General features: G+C 42.0%; 2 protein-coding genes across 2 annotated transcripts; one reads left to right on the top strand and one right to left on the bottom strand.

Annotated features, from left to right (window-relative positions):
* Nucleotides 1-1269: 1269 nt before the first annotated feature.
* ube2ql1 (ubiquitin conjugating enzyme E2 QL1) lies at nt 1270-18042 on the bottom strand. The gene is made up of 4 exons (XM_080863589.1): nt 17821-18042; nt 16112-17075; nt 3539-4780; nt 1270-3488 (listed from the first exon to the last, which is right to left on the bottom strand). Exons 2-3 carry the CDS (start codon nt 16856-16858, stop codon nt 4649-4651), a joined length of 879 nt encoding a protein of 292 aa, XP_080719715.1. The 5' UTR covers nt 16859-17075; nt 17821-18042; the 3' UTR covers nt 1270-3488; nt 3539-4648.
* A 2527-nt stretch (nt 18043-20569) lies between these two features.
* On the top strand, nt 20570-23403 carry med10 (mediator complex subunit 10). Its single transcript, XM_080863148.1, has 4 exons — nt 20570-20833; nt 20921-21004; nt 22180-22282; nt 22691-23403. Exons 1-4 carry the CDS (start codon nt 20712-20714, stop codon nt 22784-22786), a joined length of 405 nt encoding a protein of 134 aa, XP_080719274.1. The 5' UTR covers nt 20570-20711; the 3' UTR covers nt 22787-23403.
* Nucleotides 23404-23651: the final 248 nt, after the last annotated feature.

Consider the following 23651-nt stretch of genomic DNA (forward strand, 5'->3'; position numbering starts at 1 on the left):
TATAAACTTTTAATGGTAACCTCAGATGCTACTATCTTGTCTACGTAGTGGAAATAGAGAGACCGCCAACCAATTTTCAGATGCAGCAGAAAGAAACATCTTCCTGCTGCATCTGGTACCGAAGCTAGCTAGCAAGCTAACAGTGACAAGCCTGTTTTCTGTTATTGAAGGTACAACCACACATTACACTGGGTTGGGTGTTTTTGTATTAAAATTATCATCTTCATTGTGGACAAAGTGAGCATCATGTGCAGTTAAAGGCTTGGCAAGTTGCAAATTTTCCCGAAAATCAACTAACTAGCATGACAGTCAAAGTTCTGGTAATTGCAAAATTTGCTATGTTTGATTTGAAGCTCTACATAGTCAAAATACACCATACATGGTGTAGTACATAAAAAAATCTACTGAAATAAGTATCTGAATTGAAATACACCATGAATATTTATATAAAATTTGTGGAATAAATATTTTGAAAAAGAGTTGAAATCAGCTAAAATGAGTAACATTTCCTGTTTGTTTGAACTAGTTGTGCTGTATTAGTTATTGATTATTGCAATAGATCAGCTGTTTTACATGGGGTTTTAACTCACTCTTTTTAATTAATGTCTTTGCTCTGCTTAGCTGTGCTTTCTACGTTCTTTGTAAGAGAAAGTAAACGTGAACACACCAAAGATAGGAATGCTATTATTTTATCACTGCTAAGAAAACGTGGCTGCACAGCTACGATAGGTAGAGTACAAGAGGTCAAACCCAGGCAGCAAAATTGTAATGATAAGCGAATTAGGTCTGATTTTACGGTTAATTTGAATTTGGCTAACACTTCTGCTTTATGGTCTTACTGTCATAAGCCCAGAAGTGCAATTTCTGATCATTATCACAACTAATGATCAGGAATGAGATCCAGTGTAAAAAGTAAATAAATAAAAAGATTTTTTTAACCATCTCACCTTAAACAAACTTTGCACTGTCTTTAACACATCCATCTACAGATGTCCACTACCCGCCATATGCGGGTAACCACACTTGGCCATACAGAGGGAACACTGTGTCTAGGAACTAGCCGAGGAGACAAGGATGGGTGATTACAGTCTGTCCTTACCATGAATGTCAGCTGCAGTAAATGAAAGTAGGCCAATGCAGGGGCCAGGCTGAGGACACAGCAGATGGAAGTGTGTCTTTAGGATGTTTGAGAGCATAGCAGGGACATTAAGAAAGCTCCCAGATGTGACATTAGCTCAAAAAACAAACCAACAAATCAGCAGAGGTTGAATAAGCTGTAACTTTTATTGCACATTCCTGTTTGGTCTTGCAATGACCTTTCACCTTTTTGAACTTGTAAGACCTCGGTCTGGACTAAACACTCAAGTCAGAAGTGGGACGAAGTGACCCAGGGTAACTCATCACAGGTCAGATTCCCTTAAGAAGTTTGATTTGAAGCATAGGGAGGTCACACTGAGCTCCGATCTGTGACTCGTGGGACTTCAGATGTTTGTGTTGACTGCATTACCCACAAACCAAATCGCTGTTTAGAGAGCAGGATCAATGGGGAAAGGGACAGTAGTGACATCATGGAGGGCACCAGAAAGTATTCAAGGGAGCACCATGTCACTTTCTTGACTCCACTTTGACACACTCCCAAAAATACTCCCTTTATAATCTCGAGGCTTCACTGCCTTCTGTCCTTCTTTGCTGCCTGTACCCTCCACCCCAGCCCCCTCCCCAAATCTCTGATCACACAAATACATAGGCTATCATTCTTAGTAGGTTTTTTTTTTCTTCTCGTTTTCTTGTGACAGTACCTGCAACATGCTTCAAATCTTCATTTTGGCAAACCACAAATAAATTAAAACACAAACATTCATATAACACAATGTGACATTTTTAGGACGCTTAGAAAGAAAAGAAAAATACATACAGTACAGAACCAAAAAGAGAGAGAGAAAAAATATATACCAAGAAAAGAGAAGCATTTGCATTTTTTTGTTTTTTTCCCCATATTTTTCCTCACTTTTCTTGAAAAAAAAAAAGAGATACAGTAGCTAGCTACCAATCACATCACATGCAGATATATTACAACATAATCAGTTCACCCAGTTAGTGTCTGCAAACTACCGATCTAAACTATATCACAAAAGTATTCTCTTGAAACCAGCAAACACTCAGCTGTTTGAGATATTTTGTCATAATAATTCAGTTTACAGTTTTCTCTGCTGACAAAGCCGAGAGATCACTATACGACCGACCCTGAAATGACTAGCCAAATTCAAAAGAGGACTAACGCGCTTTCGTACATGATCACATACCAGATGGTGATGGTGATGTTTCTGTTTCTTTATTAATTTTTTTTTTCATGATGGGAGTGTGACACACATATGTGCTCACACGTGCACTCAAACCCAGACTTGCTGTCGACCGTGACTCGAAGGGAGCGTCGGGACGAGATATGACCTGATCCGAATCGCAGATGGCTCTGCGATTTTTGAAAATCCCATGGTCGAGGACCGCTGAGCTGGGAGCTGGCTCCAGTACCCCTCACCTGCCTGCCTTCACCTTGCCAAACCCCCATCCCTCCAAAAATTAAGGCAGGAGAAGAAAATGACAAAATGTCAGAGCCGAGCGGGAGCTCTGACATCGTCCATCCATGTGCCCTCGCGGTCTCCTCTAATGACGCTCTGCTGAAATGTCAGACCAATTAGCAGCCTTCCCTCTGACATTTAACTGGCGGCAAGCAAAACAAACAGAGCTCACTGGACAGAATGGAGAGATAGCTAGTCTGCGGCTAGCGGACCCCCTCAGCTGATTGAGACCGACGCTGTTGCAGCCGTACAGTTAACAGTAGATATATACTAAGTCCTTTTAAAAAGGTTGGAGCTCTATGCCTCTTAAGTAATCACGGCCGTCTTCGGACATTTTCAATCCACCTGACATTTCCAAGAAGCAGGCGGCGGTGATCAAAGCTCTCGCGATTGCCTCCCATCCCTCTGTTCTCCTGCCTTCGGTCTCTTGCTTTCAGCAGACATCAATCCGGCGGGCTCTCAATTTAAAGCACCACCCCAGCACGCCATCCTGTCTGTCTTCATTTCTAGGTGTTACCGCCGAAGGCCGCAGGTGTACGCTCCAAGTGTGTGAGCTGTGCAAAACGTCTGGGCGAGGCAAAGCGTATTTTCTGCCGACCTTTTCTCCATCGCGTGCATCCAATAGAGAGACGAGGCTGTGTGCGCGCAGATATTTGGTCACAGCTACACGCGTGTTTTACGCTAATAACAATCGGGAGCTGACGTCGACGGCGGGACAAGAAGGCAGGTAATCTAGCAAAAAGCCAGCACTCCCTTCAAATCTTAGTGTCATTCACAGTAAATCATATTTTTCTCTGTTAAGTGTTGTCTCCCTTACTCAAACGCGCACACATACACACACGTACTGAGGTCTAGCCTTCAGCTGTACCATCTGGTATCTAAATCGCGAGAATTATAGTCTTCATTCCTCTCCTACACACACACACACACACACACACACACACACACACACACACACACACACACACACACACACACACACACACACTAACAAGAACATGAGAGAGAGAGAGGTGACTGAGTGTCATTCTATTTATCATACATACAGTAGTTACTGCATAAAGCAGCATGTGACTCTTTTTCTCCATTAAAAATCAATATCCATCTACGCAACAGTGAGCTCTAAATTTAGCCACAAGAGATGGAGAGAAGGAAACAAAGCGAGCTAAAGAAAGAAACAGATAGAGAGAGCGAGAGAGAAAGAGAGAGCACAGCTCCATGTAAATTACAATCTTCATGTTGCGTTGAACTGTGAGCAACGGCACAGTCAAAAGAAAGGGGAAATGAAGGTGCGAATGAGTGAGTTTAAACGTCAGTGCGCTGCCCTTCTATAAAACATTAACAGCTTCATTTATATGTAAATGACCCGACAGCTACAGAGAGAGAGATGGCGGGACGTAATGCCAGTTCAAGAGAAGAAAGGAATGAGGGATGGAAAAGGGAGGGGAGAATGGGGGCGGGATTGCAAGGACAGGAGAGGGAGATGAGTCTCCTTCATTCAGTAGTCTTTCACATGGGTGGAAAAGTCCACACTGTCCGATTTGTCCCACTGCACATGCATGCGTGTGCATTTCAAAAAAGAAAAAAAATCCACCCACAGAGCACACTCCGATGCACGTGCACACACTCCCAGCGGATGTCCAATGCAGCGACATACACACACACACACACACACACACACACACACACACACACACACACACACACACACACACACACACACACACACCCACCCACACACTCGCAAGCAAACACTGCCCTCTCAGGTCTTTCCTAAACAGGGGAAAGAATCCCTGGGTGAGAGGGAGGTGAAGCAAAAGTTGTTTTCTAGGTGTAGGTGGAGTGACGGCGATGAATGGATGTCAGCTCTTCTGGAGATGGTGATCAAAATCCAAAATAACAAAAATAATTAAATAACACATAAAACCAGAAAAATAAAATAAAATCTTGAGTGAAACAGCAAAAGGTGAAAATGAGAGATTGTTGAGTTAGCGTGGTGTGTCGTTTTGCGTGTCGGGGCTAGCTGGGTTTGTCCGGCTAGCGCGGGGGTCGGAGGGACGGTGCCGGGGCATTCAGCCGTCAGAGACGGGCGGAGACACCCAGCCGTACTTCTCGTGGGTCTTCACCAGGGATTTGAAGGTAGCCTCGGCTTCCTTGCGGCTGAAAGCTTTCTTAGATTTTCCGGCTTTCCTACATATACGGCCCTGCGACAGATAAAGAAACAAAGGAAAAGGAAAGGGTGGGGGACAAGGTTAGCTCCATGTGTAAAAGATTAGTAAAATACAGAAGCAATTAAACAGCCGACTAATGAGGAGTCTGAACACATGACGTTTGTCGTTTCAGGCATGATGGACACAGACATTAGTGTTGTGTAATTTAATTTCAGTGAGCGACACCATGATAGTGGTGTAGCAAAACTTTAAATTGTCTTGGTATTAGAGCTGGGGGGAAAAAAAAACTTGATATAGCATAATAACACAGTATTTTGTGTGGCTATTTTGTATACTGAGACACCAAATATCGACATTTTAATAAATAAATGAAAATATGCTGGGAACACTACTAACAAGGGCTCATGTCATGCACCAAATTTAAATAAAATTAACCGAAAAAGCATCCAAACGGGACACACTTAGCTTAAACATTACCTCCTAGTTTAGAGCTAATTGCTCAGTCACACAAGTAAAACAGGAAAGCAACATTATTGAAAAAAACAAACAAACCAAACAAAAACCAAAAATAGCAAACCGGTGGCTACTGGTGATTTTATTGAACATTTTCACATTTTGGTATCAGTTGCAGCTTCAAGTAAATGGTTGCCTAGAGCTTGAGGGTGTTGCACACTTATGACCACTTTTGATCTCAGGCGATTGCAGAGGTCATCTGATTGGAAACAACCATTCTGCAATCAGTTGACTTGGAGTGACTACAATTACCCTCTGAGAGACTGTCAAAGGTTTGCAAATAATTGCTGTCTGATTTTCAAATGCAGACAGATAGCCAACGTGTTGCCATCAGTCTGAATGAGTCTTTGTCAATAAGCACAACCGAGGGGACTTGAGTAGCTGTTACCTCATTGTATTCTGTCTATATTCCTATAGAACAGATGGTTGCTCAGTGCAAATGTAACAAGTCCATGTAGACAGCAACAGATGTGATTTTCAACAATTTATGGAAACATTTGATGTGTCTGTGAAGGTTCTCAGTCATCCAGGTCATCGTAGTCAAAGGAGCTTGCAAAGAAAAGCGTCTGGACTTCTTTAAGTTACTTGAAGACGTTTCACCTCTCATCCGAGAAGCTTCTTCAGTTCTAAGGTCAAATGGTGGAGAGTCCCAGATTTAAACCTAGTGGGAGTATCCCCCCACAGGGGGACAAAAGGACCCCCTGATAATCCTCTAATCGCCTGAGACAAGGCGAAACTCTGGCTGATTGGGACCCACACCCAGTTTCACACCTTGGCTCAGGCGATTAGAGGATCATCAGGGGGTCCTTTTGTCCCTTTGTGGGGGGAAACTCCCACTAGGTTTAAATCTGGGACTCTCCACCATTTGACCTTAGAACTGAAGAAGCTTCTCAGATGAGAGGTGAAACGTCTTCAAGCAACTTAAAGAAGTCCAGACGCTTTTCTTTGCAAGCTCCTTAAACATTTGATGTGTTTTACTGACAGTGTTGGTATGCACGTCTGTCGCATTTTATATCAAAAAACTCAAATAACTTATTGGACAAAACAGATATTAAAACAACTACATATTTTGAACCCAAATCACAACATTTTCCTAAATCTAATCAAGCAGTTTTTTATGCCTACATGTTACCAACATGTGAAACCTAATTTAATCAATAAATGAAGGCAAAGTTGTGACTTCACCATTCCTCTAATTAAAGTAACTCAACGGAAGAGGATTTGGGCCTCTGGGAAAAACAAAGAAAAGTGGGCACATCTTTTTTTTTCTTTTCCAGAATTCTGAGATTAAAGTCAGAAAAAAGGGTCAAATTCTGAATTCGGACTTTTTTCTCAGAATTCTGGAAAAGAAGAAAAAAAAGACATGCCAACTTTGTTTTTTTCCCCATGGTCCTAATCCTCTTCCGTGTAACTCTGCCTTTGGCGCTCTTCAAAAGAAAACTACTGTGTAGCAGCAGCAGTATTTCCTGTCACAGAATGAGAACATTAATATACAAGATATATGAGCCATATTTTAGCCATAATTGTGAACAGAAACAGGCTTGCTGCTGTTTTGTTTGATATTTTATATTAAACTAAGCTGCAGCCTCACACTGTATTTAACGTGTTCGTGTTATTTTGTGTCCCGTTTCACACTCAATGCCAAAAAGTAAATATTTATTGGTACCTGCCAAGATGTGCTTCTGATATTATTTTGTCATAAATGTAGACTATTAAAAAGGTGTGTCTTCAAATGTAAAGAAATTATAAATTTGGCAGTGTGGTGATTTTTTTAAATAGCGATATTGATTTACAAGCTGCTGGCAAAGGTTGCACTCATGTATTCACTTTCTGATGGCTAAAGTGCAGCCTCTGCCAAAGACACTACTTTCATGCAGTACATTTGTTTGACTGGCTCTCTGTCTAGAGGAAACACCCAAATTATGAATTCCTTTTCACTAAATTGGATAGATCCAGAGCTATAAAGCTATTGATTAGACGTCAGCCATGATCTAAATCTAGGATCTTTGCCATTAGGTGGCAAATCTATTTTTTTCCCGCAGTATAAAACTTACGGAGACAGAGGCTTTCTTCTTTCAATGTATTTTGATAGCTGCTATTTTTTTAAATAAAATATTTTCATGTTCTTTTTTTATGACAAAAGTTCTACATTACATTTTTAATAAGCATGCGCAAGCCAAGTGTAGTGCCACAAAACCAGCCTTGATGACACTGACGATAAAATTCAGAAGATTGTTGTAACATAATAGACATTTACATATTTTTTTTGACAAAGTTAAAAGAAAAAAATGATTTAAAGCTAAAAGATTTTCAGTTTATGATGACAGAAAATTTAAAAAAAGCTGCGATTAGCAGAATGCAACAGTTTAATATGTCAGCAAACTAAACTCAACATCTAATAAATAATACACATAGGAAAAAAAGGACTTTTAGGAATATCAACAAAAATCTATGTGAAAACTGACGTAAACCTTTCAGTTTATTTCCCTCCAGCTGTTTGTGGTATTATCGCAAGTCCAATTCATTGCAGATGAAAAAATCCTTGATTTATGGTATAATTTTTGCCTGTGCACATTCATTTTGATTTTTAAAAAGCAGAATATAATTTTGCAAAACTTCAAAAGGAAGCACATATCAATACTTTGTGGTCTGGATATTCAACGTCAGATCAAAAGGTTCATAATTGTCAGCAATCTTGTCAAACGTTTTATGAAAACAGTTTTTTGAAATCTTTCCAAACCATACACAGAAAGACAGAAACGCAGCCCACACATGCACATGGATGAAGTTGATGGTGAATGCACAGCCGCAGGAGGGATGTTGACAAGACAGATAGTCTGAAAGCAGGTTGACCAACAACAGATCAATGTTTAAAGGCGTGCAAAAAAAAAGCTTTTAAGACGTCAGGTTCAATCAGAAGTAAAAATACACCCTCTGGTACTCGGAGAAATGAGGAGATAAGTGAGGAGCAGAAGCACCTATGGCACTAAATGATGAAAAAGTGTGTATATACGTCAGAAGAGCCATTTAACTGCCTCGTGCACAATGAAAAGCACTGTGATATCTGACTTAAGGATTTTCACCAGGCACCATGCTGCTGAGGCCCTTCCTCCTTCACACGACTAATAATAAATGTGTGTGTGTGTGTGTGTGTGTGTAAGGGAGGATATGGAGGAAAGAAGAGTAGGCGTCAACTGAAATGATAAAGCTGCCTTTTCTGTTACTGGCAGTAAGTCTTCCCTGAAGAAAGCTGTGTAGGAGGATGAATGGAAAAAGAAACAACTCACTTAATGCTGAAAAACAAATATATAGGGAGACATTCAATGCCATGACACCACAGCCTGGACAAAGGTGTGACTCATACCAGTGTCACTAGCTTTTTTTTTAATGTAATACAATCACCTGAGAAACACGGGAGAACCACAAATTTGACTGCACAGTGGCTCTATGTACACTGGTCAAACTGTAGGTTAAATTTTGTGGTGATTCACAGGAAAATACTGGGTACTCTACACACTATGACACACTGCACCACTTCCCTTTACCCGTAGCATTGTTCTTGGCAGGGAGGCACCGAGGCTTTCCACTGAAACCAATACTAACACAATTCCCTCACTTGGTGAGCGCCTCTGAATGCTGCAGTGCAGTGCAGAAAAATTATACACCCATAGCCGGAACATTAATCCGTCAGGTATACTACGCTTCTGTGGAGTCAGTTTTCTGCAGTTAAGGACGGTTGTCATTGTTGTAGGAACATGACATCTGAGAGCCTGAACAAAGTGGCCGTTATCTTTTTTTTTTCAGTATTCCTTTTTCAGTCTGCTGCTTAATTGAATAGTTTTGGGAATTGGGCTCGTTTGAGTTCTTTCCAAGAGTAAAAAAAGAAGATTAATACTTCTCTGCATACAGTTTGTGAAGCAACAGCTAGTGGCTAGCTAGTTTAGCTTAGCACAAACACTGAAACATGCTAACATGCATCTTTAAGACCTCAGAAACTCACCAATTATCTTCCTTTTAATTGGTACAAAACATTAATAGCAGGGGTGTCAAACATAAAGCCCGGAGGCAGAATCAGCCTGGTGAGCACTCCAATCCAGCCCAGTGGACAGCTTAAGAAAATGTGACGTGCATAGATTTTTGAAATTGTATTTTCTTGCCCACCCAACCCCGTTGCCAGTCATACTACACAACATATAAACAATAAAAATATATTATAAATGTGAATATAATAACTACAGGACAGTCTGAGCAATAAATTACCAGAAGTTAGAAGTTAGTACTTGCAATAAACAGTCATTTTTGTTAGGGAATATGTTAGGAGTTGGGCCATACTATGCCAACACTTCATAGTAATTTACCTACACAAACACACACAAACCCTCTATGAGTTGCTTCAGTTAATATGAGTTACATGATTAGTACTTGTGGTGCTTTTTTAACTTGTGTTAGGGGCGATCGTGGCTCAAGAGTTGGGAGTTCGCCTTGTAATCGGAAGGTTGCAGGTTCGAGCCCCGGCTTGGACAGTCTCGGTCGTTGTGTCCTTGGGCAAGACACTTCACCCGTTGCCTACTGGTGGTGGTCAGAGGGCCCGGTGGCGCCAGTGTCCGGCAGCCTCGCCTCTGTCAGTGCGCCCCAGGGTGGCTGTGGCTACAATGTAGCTTGCCATCACCAGTGTGTGAATGAATGGGTGGATGACTGAATATGTAAAGCGCTTTGGGGTCCTTAGGGACTAGTAAAGCGCTATATAAAATACAGGCCATTTACCATTTACCATTTGTGTGTTAGCAAAAAACATTGAGAAAGATAAGCATTCATTTTTGGAGCTTGCATTCGACATCGTGTTCCCATGTAGCACCGTCTTACTCAAGGAGCCAAAAGATATCAGGTCGTGCTACTTTTTCTGCCTCATCACCAGCATTTAAATTTAAAGGGGACCTAATGGACCTTTGGAACCTGTGAAAACGGTCATGTCCTTAAACAAGATGCTGAATTTAGGACTACACTTCTAAATTGCAAATCCAACATTAATTCTCAGCTCCCCTGACATCTGGTGAACCGTAACCGTGCGCCATGCATACTTGCTCGGCTATTCTGGGTCAATAAAGAATAGCTAAAAGGAGGTGAGGTGGTAACGCTGAATGATCTGGAGATTAGGGTTAGAGTTTCCATTCATGTAGCAACAGTGGCCTCATTTCACTGCGAGGCTTAGCGACACTCACTCTGCCTCTACGTTTGTCACTCTGTCTCTCCAGCAGACACGTTTAAAAAAACCTCGTCCGATTACTTTCATCAGTCTTGACATCGATCCCAATTAGAAATGTCCATTATGACAAGTCATTTAATCTCATATTGAAACACTTGAAATGAAGTCAGACAGCTGGAACCAAGGAGAATGCGGCTGATCTCATCTGAAGATTGAAGACAATCGTGAGTTTTAAAGCTGATTAGTGCTTTGGTAGAAGAAACTTTACCATCACGGTGAATTTTTTTTCATTCCACTTGTTTTGAAGAACTGAATGCATGACTCACCGGGTGACTCACTCAGATGAGATATTATACGCAATGTTGCCTTGGGATTTGTTTTCTGTTTCTCTTTTACTAAAAAACACACTTTAAAGGACATTCTCTTCTTTTCTCAGACAATGGATCAACACATCCTTTAAAATGTAAAACAAACCGACAGGGTTTCACCTGATCAGCTCTCCCTGAAACCTGCTCAGCTTCCCTCTGCTGCCAGAGGCCTGAACACAGATTACCCAGGCTGACAAGCACAAATAATGTTCCGGTTGGCTTCTGTCAGGGAGGTGAGAGGTGTTATTCTCTTTTGAAATCACATGCAGACTCATTATCCATGCGTCCCGCCATATAGTTGCTGTCACCACATCAAAATGGCGGGTTACTTCCTTGGATGGATATGTTAAAGGAAACCGGCTATTGTTAAAGAGGTGAGATTACCATGGAGATCGATGGCAGAGCAGAAGCTATCCCAAAGTGAACTGATTGGCTTGGATGTTATGTGGAAGAATTTGTGAGCAAGTGAGCTGCTTTTGTGTGTCTGTGCGAGACGAAATAAAGAAAGTCTGCAGCCGCCAGCCTGAAATACTCAAAGCGCAAAGAGGAAGTCTGTGAATGGGAGACTGTGAAATGTACACTGGTGCACAAGCCTGTATTAAAGGTTTTTGACTCCAGTATGAAACGGAAATTGAGTATCAATTACCTCTATTGTGCTTGCAGTCATCTGGGAGAAAGTCACAGTGTGACACAGGCAACGATGGACGGAGAGAGGAAGTAAAGAAAAGTCTGCTCGTGAGAGAACCAGTGGGCAATCAAATGGGTGTGTGCCTGTCTGGGTGAGTGCCCCGGGCCTATGCAGCGCCATGTCAGTGTTTATCTATTTCAGCTAAGCACTCGCTCATTGAGAGAGACACACTTGTGTAGAGTGGCTGCCGCGTAATAGAGATCAGTCAATGGGCAGACCAGGGAAGGCCCCAGTGATGTTGGGAAGCAGCTTTGAGGCCTGGGGGGGGGATTACATAACACAGACATGTGCTAAAAAGTGTTGGGATAAACAAATGGGGATCAGTGCCATCAACATCATCCTCAAAGGGGAGCCCAGTGGGACTGATGGCGAGGTCAGTAAAGGGTAAATGATTGCTAGTTTCACCAGTCTGGGTTCCTCAATCTGCACAGAATCACACACTACGTAATGCAGGCAGCAGTGGAAGAGCGCAAATCACAGAAGACGGGATGTTTTAAAGGGGAATTCCCCTGATTTTACACACAAAGTTACGCTTTGTCATCACGGATTCTGTGAAAACAGCATTTTCAGATTCCAGAGGGCTAAACAAACAACCTGGCGATGTCACCTGTGCTATCTGAGGGTTGTATAAGCCTAACACGGACAGCGGAGTAAAATATCTCTTGCTTGGAGAGTTCTTTTTCATAAATTATACATTTTTGTAAAATCCTGTGGTTCCCACATCTCTAGTAAAATGACATTAACAGTGAAACCGTTGGAATAGTCCTTTAATCAAGGTCTGCAAGTGAAGACTCTTATCATTTATCAATTATGCTTCAGTCCAATTAATTAATTGTCCAACCTTGACTGATTTAGTTAAAATAATGCAGGTTAAAACTAAATTTGGCAGCAAAATAACCAATCCTCTTTTCAAGAGCATGGAAACTGTGTAAAGGTAAATCCTTCATTCAACTGAAAAACCAGGGTGAAAAATAACAAAGAAATTCTCTAAACTTTTAAAAATGTATCCAGTACGTATGACCAGTACTGTGACACCCCTTGTTCCCCATGTTCCTTTTTATTTTGTTTCCAACGAGCCAGAATTTCTTATAAGTTTTTAAAGAGCTGTTGAGCAATAGTTCTCTAGGATTTCTGAAGTTCGTTTAAAGCTTTCCTTTGAACATCGGCCGCTTTTTCACTTATTTTCAGTCCACTTCTTATATCCGACCATTTTCAGAGGAATGTTTGTTTTTTTGTTTGTTAAGACATCTAACACTGGCCGATATAAATGCACCGTCGTTGTGTCTAGAACCAGTTTTAAATTGTGTCCTTAGGCACTTTGCTGCTATTAAAAACACAGCAATTTGTACCAATTTTTTTTAGTTAATGCTATTAAAAAATACCAATGGTAGCACAGATTGAGAGGCATAAAATGCTATTTTTGTACCAACAAGGTGATTCCCAAAGATCTATTAGCTGAAAACTTGACAAAGTTTGTATTGTCCTTAAAAAAACTTGTGAAAACTGCGTAAGTAGAGGACAAAAGAAGAAGTGACGGGCCTAAAAGACTATCTACAGCAGATGAACTGTATCTGAAAGTCATGTCCTTAGAAACTGGAAAAAAAAATCCAGCAAAGACCTGACACAGGACACGAGGATTCAATTCATCCATCTGCTCTTCACTGAAGCCTGGTCAGAAATGGTCCAAGTGGAAGGTTTAGGCTGTCTTGAGGTTTTTTAAAATGATACACAAAAACAGTTCTGAAAATCAGTGAGAGCAGGTCCTATGTTGGTTCAAATCATCATCAACATGTACAGAGGTCAGGAGAGACAACAATGAGTCTACAGCCATGTGTAATTGTGGAGGCTCTGTTGTGGTTTGGGGGCTGCATTTCAGTCAGTGTGTGTTGGAAATCTTGTCAAAATTGGTGGAATTATGAATGTGGAAAAGTCAAATGAGATTTTGATTTGCGTTGCAATGGCCAGGCTTTCATCTGATTGGCAGTGACTTCAGTTTTCAGCCTGACAATGACCCAAACACACTGCCAGTGCAGTATAAGTATACCTTGATAGACAATGGAACAAAATCAGGTGTTGGAGCATATGTGTTGTTGTCCAGATTACATCCTTTTTCAGGAAAGGTTAAACGTGCCTCCAATCCACGCCTGTAGGTGTAGTTGGTTAACACATTTGCCTTCCACGTAAAAGGCCCCCTTTTTAAATAATGGGAGGAAACACCCAAGAGGTCACAGGTTAGTGTACTACTCGTCCCAGTCCCAAGTCTTGATAAATGGCAGGGTTTCATCGGGAAATGCATTTGCCATAAAAACTGTGCTAAATCAAACATGCAAATCCATCGGCTGTAGGGACCACTTGGGAAATAAAGGAGCAGCTGAAAGGACAAGGCTTATTATACAACAAAAAAATAAGGAGGCCATGAACTGCAGAGGAGCTGACATCTTCACTTTAACCAAGAATGGGAAAACAACGGTTCACTGTCAAAACCACAGCAGTTGTTCTCCCCAGTTCCCAAACACTTACACAGCTTTAAAAGAAGACATGATGCAAAAACTTTTTCAAAACTTACTGCTTGCTTTAAAAAGAGACATATTTTTTTTAAAAAAAACCAAAGTTCTCTTTTTATTTTTGTGTGTGCTGCATTTGGTTTTTCTTTACATTTTGCACAGTGACCCAGAGAAAGAGAAAATTTGGTGGAACTGCAGATTTTCTTGCAAATTAAGAGTAAAGGCATGTCTGCTTTGAGAACTTGCAAGAGAATGGATTATAGTACTATCGGTATACTGCCTGAACTCTACTACACAAACAGCAACATATCATTTACAAAATTGGATGTCATTACAAAAACACCTATATTAAGCTCGATTTCCCCCCATCCCAGCTGGTGTGATGGTGTGTGCGTGTGTGTGTCTATGCTTCCTCACGTCTGCAGGTGGAGACACATGTATCTCTGTTGACTCTCAGCTCAGCACCGTGTCATTCGTGTATCCTCTAACACTAAAAATAGGGAGGAAGCTTCTAAACTGGCCTCATCACTGTTGTTACAGGGAACCGGTGGCCAAGGACAAATAAATATATCCTGTGTGTTTAGTTATTTATAGACACGTGTGCGTGTGTTCTGTCTGTCATGAGTAAGAGACCATTACACCTCTCTGAAAACTAGGACGGGGTACATGCGAGTGCCTGTGGAGATGTACAAAAGAGGAGAAGACACACACACACACACACACACACACACACACACACACACACACACACACACACACACACACAGGAATAATTAATCAATATTGTTTCCATTAGCAAGCCAGATAAGGAAGACACTGCACCATAATTAGGAGACACTGCAGAGCTGCAACCTCCTCTCATCAAGCAGTAAATCAAGATGTACACACACACACACACACACACACACTGCAGGCCTTTTTTTGACCTCACGACCTCTCTTCATGACAGATTCTAAATGACCACAAATGACTCAGGAATGACGTTTTGTTATGTCATCAAAAAGGGGTTAGGGCAGGCCAATGCAGTGACAGTTTACATAAGGTTTAATACATCAGCAATGCCCCACTGCTGATTCCAAAACAGCCCGAGTCAGCGTGAAGGGGGGGTAGAGTGTACAGATGAAAGAGCTGAAACGCATTAAAGAAAAAACCGAATCTTATCTGGGAGGAGAACAGAATATCTACTCAAACTAAACGGTTAGAGCAGGCAGATGCGTTTAGAGAAGCAGCCATTTCCGCTGGAATTGAAGAGCTGCTGCTGCGGTGCACTGAGGATGTAAAAAAAACCCCAGATTTGACAGGATTACATAATCCAGACACTCTAAGTCACTCAGGTCTACTAGGCAGGCAACCTGCCGTCTCTGTTTTGTTCATCCACTTATCTTCCTGCCCACCATCGCGAACGATAGATTAGAAAAGCCTAACAGGACTGCAGAGTTGAGTTAGACCGCGTTAGAGCATGCAAAGAGACTTTTCCATCGCATGGGAGCGGGTCTTTGTTGTCAAAGGGTGCTATCACGGAGGTGATAAAAAAAAGGAAAAGGAAAAAGGGAGAGCACGGCGCAACTGCAGACGGAGAGCTGATGCATAAAGGAGAGACTGCGTGAAATGGCCGCAGGAAAATCACATAAAGATGAATAATATTGACAATGAGGGGTTTGCTCACAGCAGAGAGGAGGGGTGTGAGGATCTAAGACATCACAGCCATGCATTGACAGAAAATGACAGAACATGCTATAAATAGGCCGGATGTAGAGAATGAACACTATTTTTAAATAGAATTATATTGTAGTTCGGTGGGATGTAGTTCCACGACGCAATTAAAAGACAAATGTGCTAATTCAGCAATCTTTGTGACAAACATGCCTCGAGAAGCTGAAGCGGAGGCTGTTTTACGTTAGAAAACAAAGAATGGCCAAGAACACAGATTTTAAACTCTCTCTAAGTCTAAAAGCTGCTGTACCTGCGTGTAAAAGTGCCACAATTACGCACGAAACATCAGCATCAGTAATAGTAATAGATCTGCTACAGATGGTTGATGATATTCCAAGCAAGGACCCTCACCCAGCAGCCCCTGCTTCTCCTCACCTGTCCTTTTACGAGGCTGGCAGCAAATTGTCTCATGACGGCCTCCACCGTGTAGGCACTGGACCATCCGCGGGGGGTCAACAGCTCCATGCATATGGCCCCGCCGTCCAGCACGTAGCCGTTCTCCAACCGGGGCGTCAGGACCCGCATGAACGGCGGCGAGAAGGGGAAATTATCGGGAAAGGTGACGTTGAGCAGTATGAACTCTGTGCTGGTCTCCTTCATGTCCTGCCACAGCGCCGAGTCCTTGTCCACCTGATGCAGCTTGACGTTCCAGTCGTACAGGTTGTCCTCCACCAGCTCCACCGTGATGAAGTTGTCTCCTAACCTCCTGATCTCCTGCAGCTCCTTCATCAGCCGTCGCGTCCGGACCTGGGTGCAGTGTTGCCGATGAGGCGGCAGCGGTGGTATCGAGGAGGCACTGGTAGCTTTACTGCCGCCTCCTCCTACGCCTCCTCCTCCTCCTCCACCGCCGCCACCACCTCCTCCCGTCTGCTGCTTTTCCTTCGCATCCTTGACCTGCTTATCCTTGCCGGACGGCTTGTCCTTGCCGTGCTGGTCCAGCTTCCTCGCTTTAATCTCCGGAGTGCTCAGGATGTTGGTCTCGTTGGCGGTCTGACAGTGTTTGCTGGTGTTGTTTTTCTGGTTTCCTTTGCTCCCCTTTAACGAGCCCTGGTGGTGCTTTGGGTCCTCGGTGTCTCGGTCGTGCAGACGGATCAGACCGATCTTTCGCAGTAGGGTGGCCATAATTTTTTTTACACACTCACGTTGCTCCGCCGATCCCCCCGCACAGGGGCGAGATTCACCCTTTCGATTGTGTTCCGGGCTAAAAGAGACGACCTTTATTGATGCCGATTATTAACCTTCTTATACCGCAATCCCCCCTCCTCCGTTCACTGCAGCCTCAGGATGAACACAACCGGGGGGAGCCTGTGCAGTTCTCTCCTCAGTGCTTCATCTTCGACTAAAAGCAAAGAAAAACAGAGAGACAACAAATGAGTCCAGATGGACAATCGAATAAAACAGCTTTCCTCACACAGACCAGAGGAATCCAGTCATGTTTCCCACAAGTGGACGGACATCACGTCTGTGACTGCAGTTGTTCGGTGATAGGACGATGCGTTACGCAGAAGCACAGATGTGATCGTGTGGGATATTTTAAGAGAAAGCTGCATAGTATCCATATTACCATGTCAAAAGCAAGAGGCTGTATAAGGAAAATCAAAAAGCCGCAGAGAGCAGAGGTAGAAAGAAAAAACACGCCATTGCATTTCAAGGTTGCTATAACCTGATGTAATGGACACACTGGATCCCCACAGGACATGATATAGAATAGCGACTGTGGAAGATCAACACACACACACACACACACACACACACACACACACACACACACACACACACACACACACACACACACACACACACACACACACACACACACACAAGTAAATATATATATATATGTTGACGTAACATTTTCGCTAAAGGGACGCACAAGCTGGTATAAACACTGTGGAATATGTTACCCCTCAGGCTAATTACCATGTCAACCAGATACAGGTCTCCATAAAGCCGAACCTGGGCACACTTAAAGTCCCGCACTATGCATAATAAAACGAATTTTCCTTTATGTGTGTACTCCTGCCCACAGACAAACCCGACACTGCACACACACACATACACACAAAAATTCAGCCTGTTCTTACCGTGGTCTGCTGAAATTTCCGTTTAATGTCCCGCTCTGTGTGCGTAAAAGAACGGAAGAAACAAAAATACCAAAAAAAGGAGAGAGGGTTATACCATCCAGCTGATCCGCTGTCTGCGAGAGCTGCAGCGAGGAGGAGAAGGAGAGCCTTTGATGTGTGTGTGTGTGTATGTGTGTGTGCAGCTGCGGTAGCTTCGGCTTTAATGCAGCCGAGGACGAGCCAGCCCCCGGTAATCCTTCTTCAGCCGGTCTGCTCTGCACCGGCGACGTTACATTTCAAAATAAAAGCCCAGCTTGAAGCAAACCGTGTGTGATCATGTATGAAGGGGTAAAGGCACCGTGTTCCAGCTGACGAGTGCCAGGTGCAACACAAGAAATCCGATGAACAACCTCGATTTCTTATAGTCCAGCTTATCTGCTTTTCATGGTGAATTCAAAAGCAAGGGAATAAGGTGTGTGTGTGTGTGTGTGTGTGTGTGTGTGTGTGTGTGTGTGTGTGTGTGTGTGTGTGTGTGTGTGTGTGTCAATCCGTTACAAAAATATAGGGTGGGGTTTGAGGACAGTTTTCAAGTTACTAAATATTCATATTTTTATTATTATATTCCAAATTTAGCCACTGTTATGCAATGCGCCGTATTTGTTATCACAATATTGCTTCTATTTTGATGGAAAATGGATTACTTCCTGGTTTATTCTGGCTAACTTGGTGTTGGTGCTGAGAGAGGAGAGGTTAAGGAGAAGGAAGATGCCAGGATGGTGTAACGCGCTGCGTCACTGGCCTTTACTTTCACTTTATGGATGCCTTTTGTCCCCAGCTAAGTCAGCGCCAGGGTACTTTTACTCTGGGTAAAATTGCCCTAAGCGGAGCTCAGTATTATTTCTGAGTGTAATCAGAGAAGACGAGAGTTTTTAAACAGCTTTCTTTCGCTGTCTTCCTTTTTTTGTGTGTGTGGAATATCTGGATCATGAGGTCATAGTGAGGTCAAGAAGATTCTTGTTCTTTCGCAAAAGTTTTAGGACCACAGATTCTGCATCGATTTGTTGAATGTGGTCAGATCTTTATGTAAGGGTTAGTTTTAGACAAACCGCCTGAGTGATCAGTGACAGCTGATTCTGGAAAAAATTAGTGAACCTCTGTGCTAATGATTTCTCCCAAGGCAACTTGAACTCAGGTGTTCCAGTTAGAAAGATGAGATGAGCTTTTTTGAGAAGCTCAAGTGTAAAATGAAATTAAAGACTATTACAGTGAAACAGAACAGAGCTGTTTTCAATGGTGTTAATGGTGTTGGGATCACTGTCTTCTTCTTCTTCTTTTGGCTGCTCCCTTTAGGTGTCACCACAGAGGATCATGTGGCTCCATCTCACCTCATCCCAACCATCTTTTTTTTGTCACACCACCCCTCTGCATGTCCTCCTTCACTGAATCCACGAACCTCTTCTGTGGTTTTCCTCTTTTCCTCTTGCCTGGCAGCTCCATATTCAACATCCGTTCTCCAGTATATCCACAATCCTTCCTCTGCACATGACAAAACCATGTCAGTTTTCCAAAGAAAATTATCCCCTATTATCCCCTGTTCCACTATTGGGATCACTGTGAGGAGTCAGAAGTATGAATTTTATAGGTGCATCATAAATGAAGACATTAAAAGACTTAATCGGCTTAAAAGAAAATCGGCTCAAACCACAGAATTTCTGTGACAATATTCCGTTTACAGATGAGACAAAAGTTTGTTTTTATTTGTTTGGAAAAAAATGCACAGCCCTTTGTTTGCATTGAAAAAAAACACCTACCCCAAAACCTCATCACCACTGTGACGCATAGCGGAGGTAGCATTGTGATTTGAACTGCTTTGCTACCTCAGGAAGATCTGCAAGAAGTAATAGCCATTTTTTAAATGCTTATTATGGGGCTAACACAAAGACACAGATAACTACTCACACCTACAGCAAAGTTCGAATCACTAACAAGCATGTTTTTGGAAGCAAGCTGGAGTACCCAGGGGAACACATGCATTCACAGGGACAGAAAGCTCCACACAGAAAGGCCCCAGCTGACTCCAGGAAAGGCTTGCTGTGAGGCAGCACTGCTAACTGCTGTGTCAGGCTATTTTACAGTGGAATAGAATGCACAAAATTGAGTGTGAGTCTTTCTTACCATTAAGGAACTCTCCTATGCAGTAACAGGAAATGTTTTAAGAGTTTGTTGTTCCTAAAGACGGTTCTCTGTTATTAAAGTAGTGAGCTAAATTGCTTTTTCCAGCCTGTGCTGTGAATACTAAGTCATATATATGTAGATTGATTTGATTATTATTATTTATTTACTTTGTATTTTTGGATACCTGGGATTTTGGTATGTTTGCCTGAATATAAAGTACTTTGGGTCAGCTATTGTTGTTTTAAAAAAGGTGCATCTTTTTTGTTACTTTCAGTACCAGAATGATATGACACAGCAAAAGTACACCTGATTATTTGAGAAAATCTACAGCAATTTCAGTATACACTGAGCTGGGCAGGTACAGTATGAACAGAGGACATTAAACATCACAGAATACACAGCACTACGTGCACCGAGTAAATGTTGTGTTTACCTAGTAGTGTATAAACTGTTTAAACTCCACTAAGATAATTCATCTGGTTTTCCTCGACAAAGAAGCTAGTCTCGCGACACTTTGACGCTTTGAGCGTCATTAAACGACAGTCTGCCATTGGTTGTTACCTAGGTAACGGAGCAATAGCCGCAGCGATTGGCTGAAATACAGCCGTAAAGCACTTCAGCGTTGAGGATGTTGTAGAGTTGTAGCTAACAGTAAACAGAGGTTATCTAATAAAGACAGTAATTTAAGCGGAGGCATTTTATGTGACATTTTGGTGGTTTGGTAACGATTAATTACAATGGCGGAAAAGTTCGATAACCTCGAAGAACACCTGGAGAAGTTTATCGAGAATATTCGACAGCTGGGAATCATCGTGAGCGACTTTCAGCCTAGCAGCCAGGCAGGACTCAACCAAAAACTGTGAGATGTGTTTCACTTTGCTGCTTCCACCGCTAAGATTTCGCAAATAAGCCCCGTGTTTACGTGTCCGGTCGTTTTTCTCTGCAGAAATTTCATGATATCTGGGCTCCAGGACATCGAGAAGTGCCGTCAGCAGCTTCATGAGATCAACGTACCCCTGGAGGTCTTTGAGTGAGTATAATGTGTGCCTATATTATTGTGTATGTCACCTTCTGTTACGTAAATATCTGTATTTTCGTTATATTTATGTTACTTACGGTGCAGTGCATACTAGGTGCCGACCACCGAGCTTTAATATCGCCGTTTTTGTAACTGGGCCAAACCCTATTTAAAAAGTCCTTGATTTTTAAAATGTAATCAATTGGTGGTATTTTGGTTTGCCTTACATGCTTCATATGAGTAATTCGTTATTGATGAGAGCCCCTTTTACATTCGGCATAATCTTTAAATTATTTTTTCAGACCCATTGCCACAGGTGTATAAAGTCAAGCACCAGCTGTGCAATCTGCCTTTACAAACATTTGTGAACAAATTTGTCATTCTCAATAGATAGATTAAACGTCTCCGTGGTCAAGCAGGTGCATGCAGGCCTTACATCAGCAAACACAATAACAAACATCAGGTGAATTGGTGTACAGCACTTAGCCACTGGACTCCACTGTAGCAGTGGAAACATGTTCTGTGGAACAAATCATGCTTCTTTCTTGCAGTCGTATAGACATCCTGATTTTGGTGAATGCCGGAAAAACAATACCCAGCCTGATTGTTTCGTGCCAATTGTAAAGTGTAGTGGAGGAGGGATAAGATTGTGCGGTTGTTTTTCTTGGATCGGCCTGGACCCCTTAGCTCAAGTGACAGGAAATCAAAGTGCTTCAGTTTACCAGCATATTGTGGACAATTCTCCATTTCCAGCTTTGTGAAATTTTTTGGAGAAGTCCCTTTTCTGTTCCAGCATGTCTGTGCCCCAGTGCACAAAGCCAGGCCCTCTCATCTAATATCCAAATCTGACACACTCCAAAATCCCGATGGAAGCCTTCCCAGAGGAATGGAAGCATCCATAGCTGCAAAGGGGCACCACCTCCATATTAATACCTGTGGATTTAGAATGAGATGTCATAAAAGCTCCTGTAGGTGTAATGTGTAGGTGGGCCAGTACCTTTGTCCTTATAGCGTTTCAGTTCTATGCATTTGTTTTGATGCCGCTCTAATAACGAGGAATTTTTGATTAGTAAAGTAAATACATAAACAAAAACATCTCATTGCGTCATTAAAAATGTGTCACATTTATTTGGCAAGTTCCTGGAGTTTTATCAAAGAAGGCTGATATATTGTATTTGTATTTGCAGATACATTGACCAAGGTCGGAACCCTCAGCTGTACACAAAGGAGTGTCTGGAGAGAGCCTTGGCGAGGAACGAGCAGGTCAAAGGGAAGATAGACACTTTGACGGTAAGAGATAGTTCCAGGGGCAGTGAGATTCCTCGGCCAATGACTTTTCAAGAATAAGCAGAGTCATCAGCACGTTTCACTGATTAAACAAGTGTGTTTAGAGTGTTTTAAAGATAAAGGTCCCATTTCATTGTACAAACAACCCTGTACTTGTTATACTGCTGTCTGTTAAGGTAGCCTTGCTGATCGTGATAAAATGATATCCTTGGACAAAGTGCTTAAAAGATTTTTTTTTTCTGCTTCAGTAAAAACTCTGTCCCAGTTATTTGTTCACATAAAAAGACACGAGACAGATTTACTTTGGACAGTACTTGTTGGGTCGTAACTCACTAGTTATTCTTTATACATAAAGTATTTATACATCAACACTAAAGCAACTTCCACTGTCATATTTCTGTTTTATTACAGAAGTTCAAGAGCCTTTTGGTTTCCGAGCTCAGCAAAGTTTTTCCAGAGGAGATGGCCAAGTATAAGGCTATACATGGAGAAGATGCCCCCTCCTAGTGACTACTGTACCATGCCAACCCCCTCCTCCGACCTCCGACCTGTGACTGTTGAGATGAAAAGCCGGAGTGAAGATTTAACATGCAGGATGTGGCTGCCCGCATGAATGCTAATTGTTACTTTATGTATGATGTGATGCTGTCACCGATCCCGAAGGAGAGGGTGTAATTTTTGCTCGGCACCTTGATTCAGCCATTCCCCGTCCTTTCCTTACATTTAAACTTCACATTACAAATCAAAGGCAAGGGGAAAAGAATCAGTTGCTGCAAAGGTACACATTTATTCTCAAGCCTAATATTTTTCCAGGAAAAATAAACACACTTCCAAACCTCCTGCCTGACTCTGCTTTAGGGAATTTATCCCATCAGATGTACATATGGTCTATTTATACTCCAACTCTCTATGTTTTACAATGCATCCTAAACGTTGTTCAACATCTCTTTGTACCACACACAGTTCATGATGATTTGTATTAAGCTCAGGTTTCTACTGGCCGTGATAACTGAATGCAAATGCAAGGTTATTCTATGCCTGATCACTTAGGATGGTCAGAAATGAGTCTGCTCTGTATTTGTAACTTTGTATAATAACATTTGTAAATAAATGATCCTTTTGGATTTTTCGTCTTTTGTCTGTTTTGTTAGTTTGAGACATTTTGGGTTATAATTTTGTAGAAAATGTTGGAGCAAATTATGTTTTTATCTTTGAAATAAAGCCATCTTTATTGATAAATTTAAGTGTCATGAATACATTTTTTTTTTTAATTGAAATTTTCTCATTAATCTGTAATCAATCAGCTTTGTGGAATTTGTCTTAAAATCCTGGGACTGCAATAAAGTACTAAAATGTGAGCAATTGTGTCAGT

Source organism: Rhamphochromis sp. 'chilingali' (genome assembly GCF_963969265.1).
Source record: "Rhamphochromis sp. 'chilingali' genome assembly, chromosome: 17".
Lineage (NCBI taxonomy): Eukaryota > Metazoa > Chordata > Actinopteri > Cichliformes > Cichlidae > Rhamphochromis > Rhamphochromis sp. 'chilingali'.

What these genes read in the sequence shown, in the direction of transcription:
- med10 (XM_080863148.1), top strand. Translation starts at nt 20,712, where the DNA reads ATGGCGGAAAAGTTCGATAACCTCGAAGAACACCTGGAGAAGTTTATC. An exon ending in GTACCCCTGGAGGTCTTTGA is followed by an intron (nt 21,005 to 22,179) that starts GTGAGTATAATG and finishes TTGTATTTGCAG; the next exon opens with ATACATTGACCAAGGTCGGA. An exon ending in GGAAGATAGACACTTTGACG is followed by an intron (nt 22,283 to 22,690) that starts GTAAGAGATAGT and finishes GTTTTATTACAG; the next exon opens with AAGTTCAAGAGCCTTTTGGT.
- ube2ql1 (XM_080863589.1), bottom strand. Translation starts at nt 16,858, where the DNA reads ATGGCCACCCTACTGCGAAAGATCGGTCTGATCCGTCTGCACGACCGA. An exon ending in CCAGCCTCGTAAAAGGACAG is followed by an intron (nt 4,781 to 16,111) that starts GTGAGGAGAAGC and finishes TATCTGTCGCAG; the next exon opens with GGCCGTATATGTAGGAAAGC.